Source organism: Haemaphysalis longicornis, unplaced genomic scaffold, assembly GCF_048455015.1.
Source record: "Haemaphysalis longicornis isolate Haplotype H1 unplaced genomic scaffold, Haemaphysalis longicornis Haplotype H1 scaffold_10, whole genome shotgun sequence".
Taxonomy (NCBI): domain Eukaryota; kingdom Metazoa; phylum Arthropoda; class Arachnida; order Ixodida; family Ixodidae; genus Haemaphysalis; species Haemaphysalis longicornis.
Genome location: NW_027526204.1, coordinates 17,283,866 through 17,306,371, shown reverse-complemented (window position 1 = coordinate 17,306,371; position 22,506 = coordinate 17,283,866). Strand labels below are relative to the sequence as shown.

The window sequence follows — 22,506 nt, the reverse complement described above, 5'->3', positions numbered from 1 at the left end:
TTTAGTTTTGCAAAATTATGTTCGGCCAATTATCTCGATCTACGCTATGATAACGATTACAAGTGGAATTTCCGCGAAATCTGCATTATTGTGGAAATGCAGGCCGTTATACTGTTTGCCAGTTTCCGTCATTTTTTAATACTTTTCTTAATTTTTGGTTTCTCAAAATTTGTTTCGACCAATGATCTTTATTTCCGATATTATAACGATTAAAGGTAGAATTTCCGCGAAAACTGCATTTTTCTGGAAATGCAGGTCGTTACAAGTTACATGGCCTAGCGCCCATCCGGTCTGCGCGAGAAAACGCTAAGATATTCTCTGTGTGCTCGCGATTACCAATTCTTCCGGCGACGCAGCAATTCTGCAGGCGTCGGGACACAATGTTATAGAGTGAGTAATTTATTATTGGTTCATTACATTACCAGAGACGTAAATTACTAGCGCCCCCTATTACAAAAATAAAGGTGAAGGCATGTAACCACACCATCAGAAGAGCTAAGAGCAGAAAAAATTCAGTGCACCATTTCATGCTTGGTATACTTGCCCCTCGTTACCAGACATCTCTTATGTTCAGCGCACGACAGTGTGCCTTACGTGCTAGTTATTTGCATGCATTGTCATAGGGGGCACTTTCCGGCAATGTCCAAGTATACTTTTGGTAAGAAGGCCGAAGAACTGTTATCAATTCCGTTTGCATCGACGGAATAAATCACCGCATGGCGCATCATACTGTTGAATTGAGCACACAGCATGACAAAAGGTTTCCGCTCGTACAAATGTACTTAAAGCCCCCAAACCGTAGTATTATGCCTCTTCGGTAGAGTGATTAAAAAACGGTGGTCTAAAGAAAGTCACTCGCCGCCGAATGTGTTATTTAAGACTCCTGCTTGACGCGCAACAGCATGCAGAATACTTATACGCCCATGTTTGCTCTCCCCAGCAACCAGTGGGTTGTGGCGCAGTGGTTATGATACCCGCCTCTTCATGTGTTGTAGTAGACACAGGTTCGATTCTCCGTAGGGTTGCGTGTGTGTGCCTATGTGCACTTTGTGTGTCGCGTATGATGTAACATGTGTTAGAGCGTTCGTCACGGGATTCTGACGTTGGCCTGGCAATGCGAACGAAAAAAAAAAACGGATAACCTCAATTCTGGCCGAGTGCCATGTTTTTTCTTTTTTTATGTGAAAAGCAACAAGGCCGCTTTTTTGAGGGGCCGTTTGATTTGGGGGCCGCTTCGTAAGCGGGAATAGATTAGCATAACGGGCCGCGTAGAAAAATTACGGCCAGTGGCCTGCCGAACACACGGCCCGGTGTTTAGGTGGCCCGCTGGTTAAGCGGCCCTCAATACGGCCGCTTAAACGCGGGGCCGCGTGTTCGGTGGGCCGCGTGTTTGGCGGGCCGCTTGCGCGTGAGGCCGCCTGAACCGCCGCTTTATAAGCGGCTTTAAAATGACGCGGCGACCCGCCTGCATGCGGGTCGTATAACCAGGAATTGACTAAGAGTGTACGTTTGTGCGAGTTTATGCATTTGTGCTGTTCAGCTAAAATTTTATGTTTTTCAAATACAACTATGCGCGAAATTTTCTTCGCCACTATATGTGAAATTTGCTTGGCCAGTATTGATCGGAATCAAGAGCGTGACCTTGACGAAGGGAAAGTACTTAAAGTTTCCAGATATGTCGATGATTTCCTGATTTTTAGGCATCACCGGTATTACCTAACCTGGACGCTACTAACGAGATTTTAGCCGAGTTTCGACGATTGGGGAAAGGTCTCTCTTTCACCGATAAAGTGCCTCACAATGACTGCGTGCCGTTTTTAGATATTAACCTTACGCTTTTATCAGACCACGTTTGTTGGTTGTACCTCCCGAGAGTGCGGAAAGGTCTTCAGCCGTATGGTTCCGCGCATTCTAAGACGGTAAAAAGGGCCATCGCGTGCTTCAAGGTGCTCTGATGAAGGCATGCCATCACAGCGTGCAAGAGTGCTTCGTCGCTCATCTGGCCAGACTTCAGACGGCTGGTTTTCCTGTGGTCGTGTTGACAGCGGTGGCCATGTCGTTGCTACAGAAGGTTAAGGGCAGGGCCACACACACGACGGACCGCCTAAGCGTAAGAACCCGGTGGTTGTACCGTATGTTCATAGAGTGGCACACAACCTGAAAAATTTAGCCAACAGGCACAAAGTGCTGGTAGTCTTCTATGCCCTCCGGAACTTAGCTACTCTGTGCACAAAGATCATGAGAGGATAGGGCAACAAAAAAGGCTGCCTGAAGGCACATACTACACCGTACGTGGATTGTGCAACTGGGGTCTTATTCATGATTCCGCCTACGTTCCGGAAGGTATGCATTGGCCAAACTGGTTGCTGTTTGAAGACCGGCTAAAAGAACAACACTTGTCGATAAAGGATGGAACAGGCTCGCACCTTCCACACCACTGCAAGAACTGTGCAAACAAGCCCTGCAAGCAGCAAGTGGATCAAACCAAATTGCTTGGATGAAGCAAGGAAAGGTGGCAAGAAAACTGATAGAGGCCTTTTATATACGGGAAAACAGCGATAACTGCGTTAGCGAAGCGTCCCTTTCTTTGTGTTGCAGTAAATATGAATTTTTAAACGAGTCTTTCTTGTAATTACACGGATGCGACTGTGCACATGTGCGCGTAAGGGTGTATAGGTGCGTAGGCTTTTTTCCAATAAATTAGTTGTGAGTCTGCGGCTGTCTTGTTGTCCTTCTTCATCCGTCCCGTCCATTTGCGCAGTTTTTACTGTAACTATGTGTTCACATGGTAGTTATCGACTAGACTCTCGTCCCTTGTTGGCCTGGTGAGACAGGTGGCATACTTACAGCATTGAAACACCGGAACATACTAGAGACCTATATAGGATTCTTAGACGACATACATAAGGGAAGTACGAGCAGGATAATCATTCACAAGGAAAGCTCAATGTTCCAATTAGAAAGGGAGTACGAGAGAAAGATAACATATCACCAAATTGTTCACACGGTGTCTGGAGGGGGTATTTAGGAAGCCGTCTGACTAGGAAAACGCAGGAGTTTGAATAAACGGGGAATACTTTATTTACCTCAGGTTTTCAGACGACATTTTCTTGCTATGTGAGCCCCGGGAGAGCACGTTCACGAAGCCTTAAAAAATTATTCACAACTCTTGACCGTCCGGTTACAAGTAAATATGGATAATTCCAGAGTAATGCAAATATGCATGGCGAAAGCACGCTTTTCAGCATAGGTAACGCAAGGCTAAAAGTAGTAGAAGGGTATAAATGCTTTGCACGGTATGTCAGTCCTACTCCAAACCTGGAGAAAGAAATGAGGGCCAGAATCAGTCTAAACTTAGGTGCACTGGGGAAGCTCTCCGAAGGAATAAAAAGTAAGCTACTTCTATTACTCAGCCGATTGACACAATAAATGTCGCGCTGCCGGTGATGACTGAAGTGGAGCTTCATTACACGACTGCTAGGAAACGTAGGTCAGCTCAACAAGCTATTGAACGAAGGTTGGTAGGAGTAGCTTTAATAGACAAGAAAGGGGAAACAATCAAACTCCATCTCCACCCCTACCACTCAGGATGTTACGTAGACACGAGACAAGCGCCCGTGAAAGTTCTGGGGTGGTAGAACTGATTGGTGTGCGTGCTGCCTTCTGAGTACGTCGCTTGGTCAGCATAATAAATATATCCAAACCTCGTATAGTGAAACGAACGGACGACGTTCCAGCAAACTTCTGGAAAAAGAGGCGGAATAGCGCAACTAAAAGCTACTGTCCACAATGTTGAGGAATGCTTTAGGCGAAACAACGTTAATATACACGGTGTTGCCCAGCCGTCAAAAGAGGATTTACATGAGGTTCCTCTCCTTCTTAGCCATCAACTGGAAAAAAAGGCACCCGAAAAGTAATCTGTCAAAGCGATACACAAGCTCAACGCGAAGCAACATAAAATTCCAGCTATCATTTTTCGCTTCAGAGACCCAGAAAAATTCAACCTATGGTTATGAAAGAAACGGACACTTAGGACAAAAAAAAGCTTCATAAATGAAAACTTAACAGTGCATGAACAGCTCAATTGGCAATGCTGGCAAGTTGGCATGCAAGAAAGCTACAAGTTCGTGCTGATGAGACACAACAAAAATTTCCCGCAGAAAATCGAGGGAGCGACTGGAGTGACTGAAAATTACTCAGCAAAATTTGTCTAATGACCACTTTTGATCACCTTTATGTATGGGAGGACCGTCTCCAATCTGTGATGTTTGAGCGCTCTCATCAGGTAAACGACATCATAATAAATATTAATATTCAAAGCATTATTAAAAAAAGGGATCACCTATGCTCGCATTTGAATGAAAGCAAGATTGCTGTCGGTGTAATAGCTTTGACTATAGTGAACATTCACGCCAATTGACAGTTTTCTTCCTCACTTAAGGCGTATTTGAGAGTGCTGCTGTGTCGAGAAAAACGAAGGGATGGCGGAACTTTAGCACTCGTAAAGCAGAACTGGCTGTTAGGTTCAACTCAAGTAAAATTTGAGCATGCAGAGGCATTGCTGTTGTCTAGTAGTAATAAAAACGTAACGAACACGATATGGGCAATTGACAGGCCACCCAACATAAACATGAAGTTGTTTTTGAATGAACTGAAATAAATGGCAAAGCGGCATACGAGTGAGACGAAGCCTATAATGAGAGACACTGTTATTAATTGTTATGGAAGAGTAAAAAACTGCAGCAATAAATTGCGCCAATTTTGTTTTACCGGAATTCAAGCTTTCAGTGATCATCAGTCACCACACAATCAAAGAATACTTAAAGGTCCAAATAACCAGGTCATGCATAGAACATAACTCGTAGAACGGAGAAATACATTAGCCTGCAGTCATTACATTACATTCATGACATTCATTACAATACATTACATTACATTACATTGGCCCACCATTAGTTGATAGCACTAGCGATTTTTTCTGAAGAAATAGGTGAAAATGCTGGTCATTTACCAATTAACAAATTTTAGACGACCAAAAATGGATCCCTACTTGTGTGAGACTAACTGGAACACATTTGCTGGCCCTGGATCACCTGAGCTTAAGAACCTGAAGTTTTTCGTGGAATTTGCTTGTCGGGAAGAGGCTATTTATTTGCATATATCTAAATGCAGCTCTTCTAAATGTAGGCCCCTTGCATTAGGCCCACAAGTAAAATATTTAGACCTCGTCTTTGACCAACACCTAACGTGAAATATTCACGTCTTGTTTGTATGCAAGAAATTAACGGGTATAGCAGCTATGATCCACAACTTGAGACGGGAGGTGCTATTGAAATTAAGACAAACAATTCATAAAAAACTAGCGGAACGGATTTGAAGTTATCGAGTTACCTTGTATGGTTGCTGCTCAGATTTAAAAAAAACAACGTACGAGTAAATAACTAACAGAATAGTAAATTTATTGCCTAGAAGAGAAAGTTTCAAGGCGCAAAAATAGAGAAAACGTATTCTTATTCAGGTGTACTTCAGGTGCGCCAGCTATGTCAGTACGGGGTACTAACACGATATTATTTCTGCAACCAGTTTCTGCAACCAGTTTCTGTAACCAGTTTCTGCAACCGGGGAAAAATAGAAAGCTAAAAACACAGAAAGGTTTGGGAAGCGGCAAGCGTGTACAAATTACGAAAAATAATGAGAAAATATTACGTGTCAGAATTTTTATGGCTCTCCGAAACAATTGATGTGATATAAAAACACAAAGGAAAACGTTGGATGAAATTCGAGAATATTGCGTCTCAGGTAACATATATAAGTGAGGAATTATATATATTTTGGTTGTCTAGAAGTGTGTGTTTTCTGTTTAATAATTCTGCATAATTCTGATATATGATTTTCAAGCGAGACGTATTTGTCATGTAAAGTTTACAAGTGTGTTTATTTTGTTGTGTATGGTTGCAATAACTGCCTGAAAAGCCAACAAGCATTTAGTGCTTAGGCAGACCAGAGAGGAAGACTGCGTCAAACAAATGCGATTAAATCTGAATGAATAAATGGCTGACTGACTGACTGACTGACTGACTGACTGACTGACTGACTGACTGACTGACTGACTGACTGACTGACTGACTGACTGACTGAATGAATGAATGAATGAATGAATGAATGAATGAATGAATGAATGATTGATTGATTGATTGGTTGAACCACAGAAAGGGGCAAAAGGCACCAGCGCTAACTTTTATAAGCGAGCTTTAATGATACAAGCCGATTACTGCTAAGCAACATTTTGTGATGACGTCCCGCCTACGGGCACAATTCGTGATAATGGCAATAAAACTTAGTTAGAAGTCATCGTTAGGGCCTGTTACGCCTTTCAGGGGTTTTACGTGTTACGCGCTATACGAAACAAGCGGCTAGGTTGGAGGTTGCTGGGTTCCCCAATAACTTGTAGTCAAGCGTATGTGGGAAGCTTGTGAAACGGGCGAAGTCTGGTTGTTCTTCCGAGCCCAACCGAGACAGGGCGGATATTGAATAGGAGAGTTCGCGGTGGTGCCTACATGCATAGGATTTGACACTTTGAAAAAAGTGGCCAAACATTTTGATGTTGGTGAATTGTTTAGTGCCCCTGGTAGGATTTCTCGTGTTTCGGGCAAACACGACGATGATATCGGGCAAACAGGACGCTCTTTGAATATCCGTCTGCGCGAGAAGGAAACGGCTCTTAAAAACTGATAACCTTTCAAGCTTGTCTGCGTATTCCTCGTCGAGTGGATGCCATCCGCTGTTGAATGAGGCATCAACTTTATTTCGGCACCGTGACTAAAAAACGCGTGAAATAGGGGAGAAAGCTCATATCGCGAAAATTGGTGGCAGGTGTGTAAGCGCACCCTTCGTATGTGTCTAATGTTGAAGTTGACTATCTGGATGTTACTGGATGTTTGCTTTTGTCTGGCCAAAGTTTTGCACTATTTTTTTCTGTGTGTTATCTCTTTTCTTCGTGTATATATTTTCGTGTCTTTTTTTCAATAAACGTTTTGTTGATAGTAGCACTCCGTAAGGTTGTTTTTTTTTCTCCTGGTTCTTGTTTCGTCGCATTTTCTGTAGTAACCATATCGACATCCCCAGCGCGAAGGCTTCTGGGTCATTAGGCATCTTCCGTCGATATTTGCGTCAAGCTTATTCCGGCATCCGTAAACTAGCATGCACAACATACGTTCGACCAGAACTCGAGTTTGCGCAGCCCATCTGTTCCCCCTACCTACCATCAATATTTGACTAACAAGATTCAAGCAATTCAGAACAGAGCTCCTAAGCTTATTTCGCGCAATTACAAGTACCCCTCAAGTGTATCAGAGATTAAACTGAATCTTTCACTTCACCCGCTATATCTACGCAATATTTCTCTTTTAGGCCTTTTCACAATTATTTTTACAACGCAGCAGAATCAAGACTACATCCTCCAGTTCCGAACGACATATCACGCACGGTAAATAATCAAAATTGTTTTTCCCGCCAGTACGGCAACACAGATGCATTTAACTTATCTGCACTTCCCTGGCTATCAGGTCTTGCAACGGTCTTTCCAATAACATTGCCTCGAAATATAAGCACGATGCGTTCCGTGAACGTGTTCATGGTCACTTTTTTTTGTAATTTTGTACCAGGCTGTTATCATTGCTCTACGTAAATTTTGTGTTCAAGCATTTTTGTGTTTCAAGTGTATGTTTACTCTTGCATGCTTTTTATCTTGAAATGCGGCTTGTTATTCTTTGTTTGCGCAAGCTATAGCACACGTTAACTTTGTATTTTGCGTCGTTCTGGATAGGTATTGACGGCCAATTTCTTGTCTATTTTTTTTCTTGGACTGCGTTCGCTTTTGTGCCTTTTTCAAATATTGTTAATTTCGCAGTTTTCTGACATCGCCGTCTTAACGAATGCACTGTCAGAGACTTCAAAGTACTTTAAATTAATTAACTAAATAAAGAAATATTTTTCTTTATCTACTTGGAATAAATAAATACATAATAAATAACGGTAAATATAAAAGAGAAAATCAATATTTCATTATTTTTTTCTCCTTCCGCAATGTAATAATATTGACACAAAGAAGTTCAGCTCGAAACATCTCGAACTACTAACTAGACTGCTACAGTAACGAAACCCAAGGATCCAGAAGAGAGAAACGTCAGTAATCAGGCACTCACATTGGAGTACTTTTGCCATCTCGGTGATTCTACCAGAGCTGCGTAGATGTCGAACTGAACGATGGTGGCCGAGAACACGAGGAAGCACTCTCCACCCGGTGCCATGAGTGCCTCGATATTGCGGACGGCGTGGTGCTGGTCGGTGATCCAGTGGAGAGTGAGGAAAGAATACACCCGCTGGAAGTGGCCATGCTCCCGAACAAATGCAGCAACCTCATCATCGGCCATCAGGTCCAGGTTCCGGTACTCGATCTTTGGGTGGGCGTGCTTCTCGCGTGCAAAGGCAAGCATCGCCGGTGCGTTGTCCACAGCCACGAGACGCTGGCACCAGGTCGGCAAGGATGGCAGCAAGTACTTCAGAGTGAAGCTGCGGTGTGGCGAAAAATTATTGCTCCGCACTAAAAAAAATCACGCATCTGCATTAAGCGAATCATGACTCGTGGGCCAAATACTGGGAATCATTTTGCAGTAAATCGCCGGTGTGAGTGCTTACTGCGGCTAAAACAAATTCCAATCCAATACAATTTAATTTAACCTAATCTAATCCAATGCATTTCAATCCAATGCCAATACAAATACAATTCAATCCAATTCAATCCAAACCAATGGTCCTCGCGCATGCGCAGCTCGGCTCTCGAGGAGCACTCTTTCTCTCTTTATCTCTCTCTAACCTTTTGGGAACCTTTTACTTTGCTCTTAACTTTTGGTGAACCTTTGTTCGAAGATGTTTCGATTTAAAAGGTGCTGTGCCGTGAACCAAAACTGGTTACTTTAAAATTAGAGAAACAACTGCTTGTTACTTTTACGCACGTCCAGAGTTAAATCACCGATTACATCGCAGGTACGCGACGTTCCCAATACGCAAAACGAATTGTTTCTGCAAGAATGCCTAAATTCAAGAATGCCTGAGTGGCGGGGAGATACGAGGATGGTAAAGGTCATCACACCGGCACTCCTCTTCATAGCGCGTACATCCCCGTATCCAGCGACCCTTTTTTCGGGTGATAGTAGTCAGGGACTTCGTTAAGGATTTTCTAAACAAGGCAACTTGTTCATCCAGTAGATTCCCAGTTACAGTCCCAGTTGATTCCCAGTTACAGACTCCCAGTCAGAAAGAACAACGCCATCAACTCTGTGGGTGCTTTATTGTACAATTAGGTATATATACCCCAGCTTACTGAAAGCTGGCATCGAGAACTCGGTCCCCTTGAACTGCTCATAGCGGAACTGCGACCGACACGCTCCGGTCGTAGTCATCGGTTGCTTCAATGTGAATGCATCCAAGCGAGTCAAACGGTTTATCAAGTTGGTAGTCGAGTAGTCTGGGTTAGAAGAGGTCGCCAACGCTAGCATAGTACGTGAATTTTAAAATACGTTTGATAAGTCCTTTACTCATGTTGGTGGGATAAGAAGTTTGAACCAATGATTCTTTGTCACTCCGTGAAGGGCCAATTAAAGAGAATGTGGCAGCCATCGCCTTTGCACCAACCACCTAGAAATACACGGAAACAACACTAGATTCGGAGGAAGTGTCCAGAAAATACACGATGAGTAGGATTGGATACAAAGGAAGGAACAGCGCACATTCTAACAAAGGCCGGACAGAGTTACACTCTGTCTCTCCGTCCTTTGTCGAAATGTGCGCTGTTCCTTCCTTTGTATCTGAAAACCAGTGACTAGCCCAACATGGCACCCTTTAGGATTGGACAGGCAGCCACCAGGATCCCCGATGGCATCAATGAAACCTGGTGAGAATATCTAATATGAAAGCCAGCACATCAGTCCGTACAGAGGAACGAATACGCACACGCGGTATTGTAAAAAGGAATTCCTGTACATGTAAAAAGGAATTCCTCCGTTACTTACGACGGACGTGTACGTGATTCTAGGCTGCGTTATCGATGGCACTTTTTCCAGCGTTCTTTGCTGTAAGCCCGAAAAATATATTGTGCCTAAACAGTCCGAAAAACGTCCCCTATGGTTTCAGGTTTTTTTTGGGCAGCACTACAGTTCATTGTCCAGAGCACACAAAACCCTTTTTCTTTAACCTTAAATTTACCTGTAAAATACTAGTATGGAGTTTAACTAAACCCTTCACATAAGATCTTATTATCATTCGCTTAACACTCTCCTTGAGAGTACACAGTTCCATAAAGGGGTACCAATACATTGCGTCGATTACGTCTCTGTACAATGTTATCTTTGGTATTGCGGGTAGAATTTGGAATGCCATTGTCACTTCTTTCATATGGCCATTAAAGCATTGTCTGGGGCAACAAACGAATGCACTATAAATTGCGGGAAATAAATTTATCAAGCTGATGAATAACTACTTGCAAAACTTCGTTACTTCGGTCTAACGACTAAGAAGAAACGCGGTAAAACTTGACTCTCCCAACTCGAGTTCTAAATAACGACAGCAAAGAGGATTGAACTTTCGCACGCAAAATCTCGACATACATAAAAACGTGACAATTGCCAGATCTTGGCAATAAGAAAAACATTACAGACAGTTGAACGGGCGAACATCGTCGCCTTGGCTCAGTGGCAAAGGGGTTGTGCTGCTGACCCTAATGGGGGTGTTCGATTTTCGTCAGCGGGAGCCGTTTTTCTGATGGAGGCAAAAAGCGAAAACGCCCGTGTGTTTGAGATTTAGGCGCACGTGAATGATCTCCAGGTGGTCAAAATTAATCCTCAGCCCTCCATCTACTACAGCTCACCTCATCGCCTGTGTAGCGTCGGCGCATTTAACCTCCTACTCAATCAGATGTCTCTTATGCCAGGCTACGGTCTTTTCCCTTATCTTTTCAGTTTTGTCGCGACAGTATTGCTTGCTCTCGCGATAATGTTGCATAGCGACACTGCAAATTATTTTGCGAGCATGACGGAACACTCTATATTCGCAAATTTTTCCGCCGTACAGTTCCAGGAACGATGTCAGAACCCTTGTCATTCACTCCAGTTGAGTTCAGAGCCTGTCTGGTCACAGTAGGCGGCGGCTACCAGCATGGCGTCCAAAATGTTTGCCCTGTAGTCGCAAAAACACGGCAATGTCATGAACGCATGCACGCAATTTACTGCCACGGGCCCCAGAGTTCTGCGCGCGCACATTCCATTTGTGTGCCCATCTAGTGAAAAAAGTGACAAATCACGTTTACACAAAACGCTTATGTGAAGGGCTTACGAGGGCAAAAAAAAAACAAAAAAGGATTCGTAGGAACGGATGGCTATGATTTCAATTAGAGGTCCAATAGCAGCACTGGACGAATGCGGGATTAATTTTATTGTGCTAATTACCGAAGTATCGCAGCACATTTACGCTAATCGTGAACGCAAACGGCTTACAAGATGGGAGTAGAATAAAACGAGAAAGAAGAAGAACACGACGCGAAAATACGAGGATTGTGGCGATGGTCATAAGCGGATTCATTTGCACCAAAGGTATAATATGGCCCGATGCACGGAGCAGGAATTATTAAAGAGACGCAACAAGGCTTGTTCTGTCGGCGCGGTAAAGTCACGGTGCCGGGCACGGCACTGATGCGCCTTCTGTAGCGAGGCGCCAAAACAAAAAGGCCCACCGGTTCAAGGTCAGTCAGTGCATAGCCGGCTGCGTCATGGGCAGACAACGCCAACTAATTTCGCGCGTGGCTGGACTTTCATTTGAGTGGTTTGCGGCGGAACAAATACGTTTCAAACATTGTTGTCGTTAGACGAAGGGGCTTTGATTTTTAGATGCGAAGCATCTCATGCTCGAGGCTAAGCCCCTCCCTCCCTTGTTGTCGGTGTCGTTTTCCGCCGCCCGCACACTCTACTGCGCATGCACGTCTCTTCAGCCCTTTTAGCGTTTGGGCTGACGTCAGCGCAGTCCACTATAAAAAGAAATAGCTATGCGGCACCCAGTACCGATCCCACGATTCTCTGGCCGCTACGGGAGTTACGCGGCGCTCTTCCCACTGCGCTACAAACCGAGACGGGACCATTTGATACGATCGGGCCTTATGTCCTTCACTCATTCAAACTACTTCAAGAAGCTACTGATACAACGAAGGCACGCGAAGCTGAACATCAACGGAAACGACGAACTGAAAACTAATGGTAACTTCAGTCGGCCCCATGGCTGCTTCGCATACTTCTCAGGGTTCCCCTACAGGGAAGATGGTGTATTTTTTTTAAAACGCGAAACCTACAATTAAAAAAAAACCTGTGGTTGAGAATCAAGCTATGATTAGTTCCAGTGAATGATGGTTCTTATCCTTTATGCCATTAGCCCATATTTAGACTGTCCTATTGCGAGAAGCCAGAGAGGGGAGAGGAAACCATTCGTGGAGGGAAGACGGCGTAGGCAGAAGTTGTCTGCTCCGGGGTTCCTTTTAGTTCTTCGTTTCAAGCGCGGTGCGGTTTGTAACTGGAGCAGTTTTTATTAATAACTTCCGCTAAAATGTCGAGCACTTACTTGTATTTATTTATCTATACCTATCAGCAACAAACATAAATTGTCTCTTCCTACTTCAGAAAAAACCAATTAGAATAATTTGCAATAAGCCGTACGATTTTCCTACAGAACAACTTTTCAGTGAGCTCAGGGTATTAAAAATTGTACAATTATTTTCTTCTCGTTTGGCATTACTGTACAACAGGGAACAAAAAAATAATCTAAACTATATTTGTAATATAGCTTCTCTGGAGCGTCATAATACTTGCTACAACACACGATCTCCTGATTTCTGGCAAATACCCCAATCAAGAACTAATTATGGAGTACAAATGCTACGCCACAGATTACCAACCTTGTTAAATTATCTTATTGATGAAAACGTAAATCCTGGACCCCAATTAAACCTACTGGAATTTTACCTTCAGCAGTGATGTATACTTCGTGTTTGATTGTATTTCTTCCTGGGTATTTTTTGTAATCTTACTTCTCCCGCGTTTTTCCTGGCGCTATGTGGTGACAAAAGTGTAACTTTTTTAACTACATTATACTGGTGATTCTTGTTTGTATTTTATTTCTGTGATGACAAAGATGTCAATTTATTTTGATTACATTGTACTAGAGGTATTTGTGTTTTTTTTTACTTCTCTTGTCTTTTTTCTTCTTCTTTTTTTTTCTCGTCTCGCTGTCTTGCTGCCCTGTGAGTCTACCGGGCTTTTAAGCTGGTCAAGTTGCCTGCGAGCAACTTTTTCCCAAATCGTCCGTCGTACTCTTTTTGCAAACTTTACGACAAATAAAGTCATGCCTTCATTCATATAAAATGAAGTTCCCGACTGACTGACTGGCGGACTGAATGAACGACCAGCGGAAACTGCTACATCTAGAGACTTGAAATTGAGGGAGCACATTTGCGACATAGCGTATAGGCTCACTAAGGGGGGACTTTTGTAAATGGTACTCCTGTTCGAGGGAAAGGAGGAAATTGTTTTTCTTAAATTCGCGATTACCTCCTTCACCCGTTCACATTCTCAAGCGCTTTTAGCTGATATATCTAGCCCTTAAGAATGTCTAGAAAGTAGTTTTCTGGATTTCTCCCTAACCAACACTATCGAGGTGATTCCGCATTCTGGAAAAAAATTGGTGTCCTAAAAATTGTTAAATAAACTTTTCACTGATTCATTTATCTAACTGATTTTGCTAGCATTAGTTACTGATGCAAACACACAGACCATGTTAAACGATCTCGCCCTGCGATGCCGCTAAAGGGGCCAAATTGTTTGTTAGATGCGACGCATCTCTTGCTCTGGGGCATGTCCCTCCTGCGTCGTTGTCGGAGTCGGCGTCCGCACACCACCTGCGTATGTTGAACTATCCCCCGTTCTTCTCTCCGACAGCTGTTTGCAACACTCTCACTCCGTCGCATTAGCATAACAACAACAGCTGCGCGCGCGCATCATTCCGCTCGCATCTGCTCCAATGCGCAAGCGCGCGCATGCGCTACTCTCCTCCGCTGTCTCTTCTCCTTCAAGCGCTGTGAATATAAAGCGGGTAGCGCGCTGCGGTGGTTCACTCAGCGCTCGCTCTCGTTCGACTCCGGGTGACTTTGCTTGACGACTCCGTGCTTGACTTGATTCTTCCGATGAAGACGTGATGGAAGCGACAGTCCCTTCAGCGAGTGGGCTGACACAATCCAATACCAGCGTCAGCGCAAACGCTCAAGGCAACGTTACGACTAATTGAACCCCCCGATGCGTCGCATTACATCAGGGTTCCCTCGCGGGAAGATGGGCGTAATTTTTACAAATGACACGGTTGACGAGCCAAAAAGTCCTAACAGGCGATGTGCACTCCCAGCTAAGTTGCTCTTTAAACGGCTTCACATATCATGAGCACATTGTGATTCCGGTGGTGGAGGTAAACATTGCTGAAAATTTTAAAAAGTCCACCAGGGGCAGAGTGAAAAGCGGTAAAATAGTTTTTCAGATATAAATTTTTTATAGCACGCCATTTGATATGTCGGACTGGTTTGTGTTGAGATAGGTAATTTACTCAAGTATTTAAACACTGTTCTACAATATTTCTTATGACACCCACCCAATGGAGGCAAGCAGGATGTCAAGAAAACACTGTGTTGTTATACATTCGTCAATAACCACACAGCCAGTTGATATATCCCATTCGTTTTTGCTCCCTAATGCGGACCATTGAATCGCCAAAAAATCAATTTCAGGATTTTGTCCTAACATGCGGATAAAAAGCGAAGCGAGGTTTTTAAATACGATATCTTTCTTGGGCTACTTAATCCCAGAAATTTTGGTCTGTCTGTATGTCTGCCTGTGACTCGATTCAGCCTCCCGGCGAAAGCAAAGCAGATATTGCGGAATAGTATTATGCTCTCACAGCCAGAGGTAAACGTCTAAGCCCGGTTTTTATGTTCATACGTGCCAACTTTTTCTAACAAGAACAAGACATTACGCAAATATAAAATAGAAAATTAGTACACGAGGGATACTTAGTGTGTTCTTTTATTAAAAAGTAATGGATGCTTAATTTTTCTATTGCAAATTATATCCTACATCTACTGCAGAAAACCGCCGCCAGCTGTTTCCCGCGCCACTTGCAGGCGGCATATAAAAAATCACGCGACCGCAACAAAAGATGATGATGATGATGATGCCTTCAAAGATTTTGGCACGCACCCACAAGAGGGTATTGGCCAGGGCTAAATCGGTTGTTCCACTAGCTAGGTTCCATGTTCTCCTTGGAGCGCACGTGGAGCACGTCCACGTGGTTCTATAAACCTTGAAGTCGGCCGCCTCGATTCACACGTGTCACCGCCGTAGCGCTGGCATCGAGGAATCCAGCCTGCAGCAGTGGAACGCGGTAAATTCAAATCGGATTGAGCAAACCTTCGGTGTGTTTACCTTGGGATGAGTGCGACGGTACAGCAACAGCATGAGAGGTGGGCGGGAAAGCAAAAGGGGGCATTTCCTTGGCACATGTCTACAAAGGCTATCGTCCTTTGACGACATTTGCAACGAAAGGAGCAGATACGCGGCCAATTTCTTATTTACACCCCTCTGGACGTAGAATTCAGTTGAATTTTCCAGCGTCCGCATAGTGCTCGCCATCTGTTGGTACTTTTTGCAAACAGGAGCCTCCCGTAGAAGCGATGTCATTTATCTTAAATCTAAAAGACAAGACGGACCAGTAAAAAGCACAAAGGTTAGCGCTCTCCATCTGTTGGGACTTCCGGCAACCCCGCGCCTCCCGTAGGGAGCGCATGTTATAAATCTGTACCGATGAGCACCGTTCATTTCTCCTGAGACAGCCCTTCCCACGAGTAAGAATACCCCTCGCTCTGTCGGCCTCCATCGTGTGTTCCCAACGCAATCTCCTGCATAATTCAAGTTTTGTTTACAACCTGGCACTTTTCCTGATATCTTTTTAAGAGTGCAAGCAAAACAACCTCCACCTTCTGCCATCTACCCATCCCACCATTGAGCTGAGGGAAAACCGAGTGACTGACAGCGATCTGGATGTCCAGACAATTCTTCATTTGGAGCGAAGGCTTCCCGCTAATCACATGGCTTTCTGAAACCGGGAACCACTGCCACTTCAACGGCTCAGTAAAACGTTTTTCTCTCACAGACTCACTCGCTCAAGCGCACCATCTTGGTCCAATTTCTTTAGCGTGAGTTGCAGTAAAATACGAGTGCTAGTCATTTCACATTACCACAACGCGCCTGCGGTTTGAGCCCATGTATTCACAGCAGGCAAGAGCTCCTCAGTGTGTACCACTTCACGATGAACTAGTCAAATATGAAAAGTGACAAATAAATGAGGACGTGTTATACCCATGAACGTCATTAACATAATGGCCCACCCGGGCAAAACCGGGCGCTACCGCTACTTTTACAGAAAGAAATCTGGCAATTTTCACAATGTATTCGATGATATTATGATTTTGTGCGTCGCTTCTGTAGAAGAACGTGTAAATTATGGCAAGAGCTCGTGACGCAGGGCAGCGCGCTTGACGCGTCATCTGTTGTACTGCTCCGCAAGCTGCATTTCCTCCTCGCCAGACAGTGACAATAACGCGCCTCCAGCCCGCGCTGACCCAGCCCAGCGGATTCCCCTCCTCAAAAACTTCTTTCTCCGTGGCCGGGGGAAACCGGTTACCAGGAAAGATGAAGATCGCGCAGTGTTTAAAGCTGTCATTCGAATTCGTTAGCTTGCGCTCCTACTTCCCCCACCTGGTAGAGAAAATTTCAATTATCGCGCGGCCTACTTTAGCACAGCGCAACGTTGATCTTGGGCGCAGACCAAGTGGAAGCCTCTAAACCAGTAAACAGCCTGTCGATTTCTACGCCAATTGTGGCTCATGTCTATACATTTCCTCCCCCTTGAATTTGAACAATCCCCAGTGGCGGCACTAACGGGGCCGTACTAGGCCAATGACCACCAAGGGCTTACCGAAGTATGGGACAACTGCGATATGGTGCGTAGAAGTCCCAGCTAGATTCGAATTCTGCTTCGTTGTTTTTACTGCGAACTAGTGTACCTCTAACAAGCCAAGGAAAGTTTCCTGTTCGCGCAAGCAGAAAAATCCCAGGCTACTACGGGCTACACAAAGAAGCATCCAAGGCAACTAAGGGCTAGTGGCTGCACCCAGGCTACACAAACTACTGGCAACGCAAGAGATCGAACCTGGGCCTTAATAGAAGCGAAGCGATAGCGCGTCGTCTTGCCGACTAAGCTACACCCACACGTGTAGACGGGGAGACAGACGGTGGTTTGGATTCAGCGTCTGGGGAGGGGAGGTGCTTTTTGTAGGGGACACATGTAACAATATGGAGGACAAGGCAGTGGGAGAGGCGATGCCAAAGCCGCGTGTGCCGCCCTTCTCTTCACCCTTCGAAAGACGCTCCTCTCCGTTTGATTTCTGACCACGGTTGTATGTTCAGAATGCCGCCACGGCGAATCCCAGGTAACGGCTGGCAAGGCCTCTTGTTTACTCTTTGCGGAGGAAAGTGCGTGGATTCAAGTGACACCGCATAGGTAATCCTTGTGGGTGTCGTTTACAGCTTCGCAGTCCAACCCCTTCACATTTTTATCATCACTGCCAAACCCACAGAAATTGGTATCGTGTTGTCTCTATAATAAGCAACACCTGGTGGATGCCTTTATGACAAGCCCAACTATGTTCCAAGCGACACAAAACTCAAAGTCAAACGTATTCGCTGGGTCCACCTTGAGTCAGCTATACCAGCATGGTGAAGTGTCATCAGGGATGGTACTGGTGAGTATTATATTTGAAATACTTGCTCAATTGCCGTTTCGAAGCCTCTGGGTTGCTTCTTATCTCCTTCCTAATCATATTCTGAGCCGAGTTGCTTTACGTTTGTTCTCTTTCCGTAGTTATCTATTTTAAACGCCGGTTTTTGTGCCACAAATTCTTCGCGGTGGCTTTTTACCTCGACGACAATTTATTCTCCTCTCATTAAGGCTGATGCTAAATTAAGATTTCGTGGGAATGTCTAGTGAACGCACCTATCTTTATTATCTGGTATGCAATATTGTGAATTAAGAAGTTTAACCTTCCCAACTAGTTGGCCTTGAGGCAGCCAAACTTTATACTTGTGCGTAGATGCGTGTCTTCACCAAATTTGTACAAAATGGCTTGCGTGCTCTTGTACCGTGTTTTCACATCGGTGAGAGTAGCACACATACCTGGCGTAAATGCGGAACATTAGCCCGTCAATGCTTTCGCTCGTTTGGGAAACACACCTGCCTGGTCCGCAGCCGATTTCAAGACACTGACGTCGCATCGGTCCATGATCGTCTCCGTCAACAGGCTGGTCCGAAGGATGCAGAAACGAAGATTTGAATCCTTCCAATATGGCGCCGATGGAAGGCGCCATGGCGTTCATCGAGGCCTCATACACTTTAACGCCTTCATTGGTTTCTGCCCAGGCGCCTTTCCATACGCTGCCACTTGTAGGTTTGGCTTGGGAATCACTCATGCTGCCGATACCTAAACGCAGTAAAACAGGTTCAGGTGACTCTTCTGTTACGCAAGAAAATAGGCATCTTAAAAAATCTGTCATATATCATTTTTATCAAACAAATATATTACTTCAATCAAGACACAACGCTACTATAGAATATTGTCACGCAGCCGAAGACGACGGAGTTGGTTTGAAGGAAAAACAAGTTTATTGGGAGGAACGTGTGCTCGCCTAATAACTCAAAGAATACTCAGGCGGACGTGCGCAAGCGAGTGCCGGAGAATCGAATGCCACGGTGTCTGCTCTGTGGGCATTTATCTTTAGGCGCGGGTGTTTCTGGAACCGCCGAATTCCATCGAAAACACTGTAGATAAAAGAAGACTGTTCTAGGCGGGTGGCGTTGCGGCGAAACATTCTTCTTATCAAATAAGATAACTCCTGCGGCATAAGAAAGTATGAAACATAGGCTTCACTCGGAACACAGATAACAAAGCTCGACGCAGCGGGGCAGTAAAAGCAACAACATAAACGTTTATTACGTGCAGTTAACATTCATTATAAATTCCTCATCAAAAGTTTAAGTATCTATAGAACGGTTTATTTTCTTCTTTCATAGTCTTTTTCCATAATCTCCTAAGCTCACCATTTCTGCGGCATCCTAAGACATCCTTTACCCAATTTTTTTCGCTCATCCCTGCTTTGCGTTTTCTGTGTCCCATCACTTCTAAGCGTGTCTCTTTTGAGACATTAAATTACCTTGGTACTCCACGGGTTGTCAGTTCACAATGCATGCTAAGCACAAATATAATAATAGTAATAATCAATCAATCAATCAATCAATCAATCAATCAATCAATCAATCAATCAATCAATCAATCAATCAATAAATCAATCAACCTTTATTTTTGGTGCCCAGGAACAACCCTAGGGTCTTGGTACTGGTACACCATATACAAGCATTCATAAAAACAAACTAAAATCAAGACAACACAATACAGAAAACCATATATATGAAAGAAACAATAAAGTAAAAATAGTTACAGAGATCCCAGAAAGCAAAACAGCAAAAAAAAAGGAAGCCTAGTGTTAGAAGCCATGACACCCGGCCAGCAAAACGTTGAGGGCACGTGAAAAATTGAAAATACACAAGCAAATACTCAATGAACATGACGGAGATAGATTATACACATAAAACAAAGGTTTTGTAACAAAATCTTAGGAAGTTTCAAAATGAAAAAACGAAGTTAAGCGTTACAAGCACTGACACTTAAACCGACAGAAATTTAAGCAACACAAAATCAGGAAAAGTGAAAAACAAACAAGCAAGATGATGATTTGCATAAAATAAATACGGAGCAGAAATACGGCACATAAATGACATAAAGGCACTAAAGCTACAACAGTTTTCAATTCATTTGAGAACAAAGACAAAGAGCTCTGGAATATATCAAGACGATCGGAATATTCATTAAATGCACATTGTATTCTGCAGATGGACGAGCGTCGTCTACTTAAAGCATCTGTTCTGAACGTTCGAAATCTTCGGAAAAGTTTGTTCGGCAAGTTGACATTGATAAGTGCAACCAAGTCATCACGCAAAATATCACCATGAAGAAGTTTACAAAAGAAAGATAATGTCAGCTCTCATTCGTCGACACCAAAGGGAAGGAATACTTTTGAGACAAGACATGCTGCCGTTTGCGTCTTCTTGTACATGACGGAAACGGTGCCTAAAGCACTGACACTTAAACCGACAAAAATTCAAGCAACACAAAATCAGGAAAAGTGAAAAACAAACAAGCAAGATGATGATTTGCATAAAATAAATACGGAACAGAAATACGGCACATAAATGACATAAAGGCACTTAAGCTACAACAGTTTTCAATTCATTTGAGAACAAAGACAAAGAGCTCTGGAATATATCAAGACGATCGGAATATTCATTATATGCGCATTGTATTCTGCAGATGGACGAGCGTCGTCTACTTAAAGCATCTGTTCTGAACGTTCGAAATCTTCGGAAAAGTTTGTTCGGCAAGTTGACATTGATAAGTGCAACCAAGTCATCACACAAAATATCACCATGAAGAAGTTTATAAAGATAATGTCAGCTCTCATTCGTCGACACCAAAGGGAAGCAATACTTTTGAGACAAGACATGCTGCCGTTTGCGTCTTCTTGTGCATGACGGAAACGGTGCCTAAAGATAGAAAGGAACTTATTTTGAACCCTTTCGATGCGGTCACTATTGGACTTGCAAGTTCCATTCCAAACAACAGAACCGTATTCGAGAAGAGGTAAGCAGAGAGCTGAATACAACTTTAAGAAAGGAAGAGGACTTTTAAACTCTCTAGAATACCTGCAAACAGCACCCAGACATCGAAGAGAGCGTCCGGTAATTTGTGTAACGTGGGAAGAGAAAGTCAGAGAAGAATCAAATAGTACTCCCAAGTCCCGAATTTCGGTCACCCTCGGCAGTGCAGTGCTTGCTATTTTATAGGAGTATTGCAGCTGTTGAGTTTTCCTACTATAGGAAACAACTTTAGTTTTTGAGGGGTTCAAAATTAAGTCGTTTTTGGTGCACCAACGATGGAATGACACGATATCAGCCTGAAGAGAATTACAGTCCTGAACATTACGCACTTCTCTGAAGATTTTCATATCATCAGCATACAACAAAAAAGATGAATTTCGAATGGCAGAAGCAACATCGTTAATGAAAATGGAAAAAAGAAGGGGGCCCAGAAGGGAGCCCTGGGGTACACCACTTGTTGCTTTGTACCTAAATGATGTTTGACCGTTAACACTTACATAGCAATATCGCTCCTGGAGATAGCAACGTATAAGACCCACTAAAGAAGCGTGAACATCTAACAGAATCAGCTTGGCAAGCAATAACGAGTGGTTGACTACATCAAAGGCCTTGCTCATGTCACAGTAGACCGCATCAAGCTGGCTTCTACCAACGACTGCTGGGACAGCCTGCTCCATGAAGCATGCGAGGTTTGTGGAAGTTGAGCGACCACGCATGAAGCCATGTTGATTAGGAATGAGGACGTGTTTAAGTGAGAAAGACAAGACCGTATGAAGAGATAACTCGAATATTTTAGAGGCAGAACAAAGGAGCGACACTGGCCTATAGTTCATGGGATCAGTTTTTGGGCCTGACTTGAAAACAGGGAATACACGAGAAATTTTCCATGAGCGAGGGTACGTGCCAGACCGGAGACAGTTATTAAATATTGAGGTGAACACAGGAACGAATATATTTGCATACGTTTTTAGGATTGCAGCAGGAATACCATCTGGCCCAGAAGACAACGAGGGCTTTAGCCGCTTGATACTGGTCCGCACGATGTTCTCATCCAGTTGGAAACAACCAGAGTTACCGCCCTGGTGACAAGGGGCGCTACTGTTATCACTGCCACCGCTAATTCCAAAAAAAGAAGAAAACTGACGAGCAAAGCAGTCGGCCACCTCCGCAACCTCATTGCCGTTGGAGTCTAGTAAACGAATAGATTCTTTAGTTTTACTAGATCTTGAATGAATGTACTTCCAGAAGGCTCCCGGTTGATGGGTTGCTTTAGCTTCTACTGATGCCAGGTACGAAGCATGATCACGCTTGTGCAATATTTTGCATAAGGCACGTAGGCGCCGAAACTCCTGAGTGAACTGGTTCGCACCAGAGCGCTTCATCTTTCTATGCGCACGTTCTTTGAGTTTAAGGGCATCCCGCAATTCAGAAGAAAACCAGTGTGGGAATTTGAACTTCTTTGGTAAATATTGCGGGATGTATTTCTTCATACCCAAAAGTACAATCTCAGTAAAACGGTCAACTTGTTCATTGACATCA

General features: G+C 43.9%; 1 protein-coding gene across 1 annotated transcript in view; it reads right to left on the bottom strand.

The window, feature by feature from the left end:
* LOC144157625 (uncharacterized) overlaps window positions 1-18,672 on the bottom strand; it is a 28,300-nt gene extending 9,628 nt beyond the window's left edge. Inside the window, exons 1-2 of the mRNA XM_077688448.1 lie at window positions 18,430-18,672; window positions 8,205-8,571 (exon numbers count right to left, since the gene is read on the bottom strand). Of these exons, the coding sequence (XP_077544574.1) occupies window positions 8,205-8,571; window positions 18,430-18,665 (603 nt within the window). The 5' untranslated portion in view covers window positions 18,666-18,672. The remainder of the gene's footprint in view (window positions 1-8,204; window positions 8,572-18,429) is intronic.
* Between the last annotated feature and the right edge of the window lie 3,834 nt (window positions 18,673-22,506).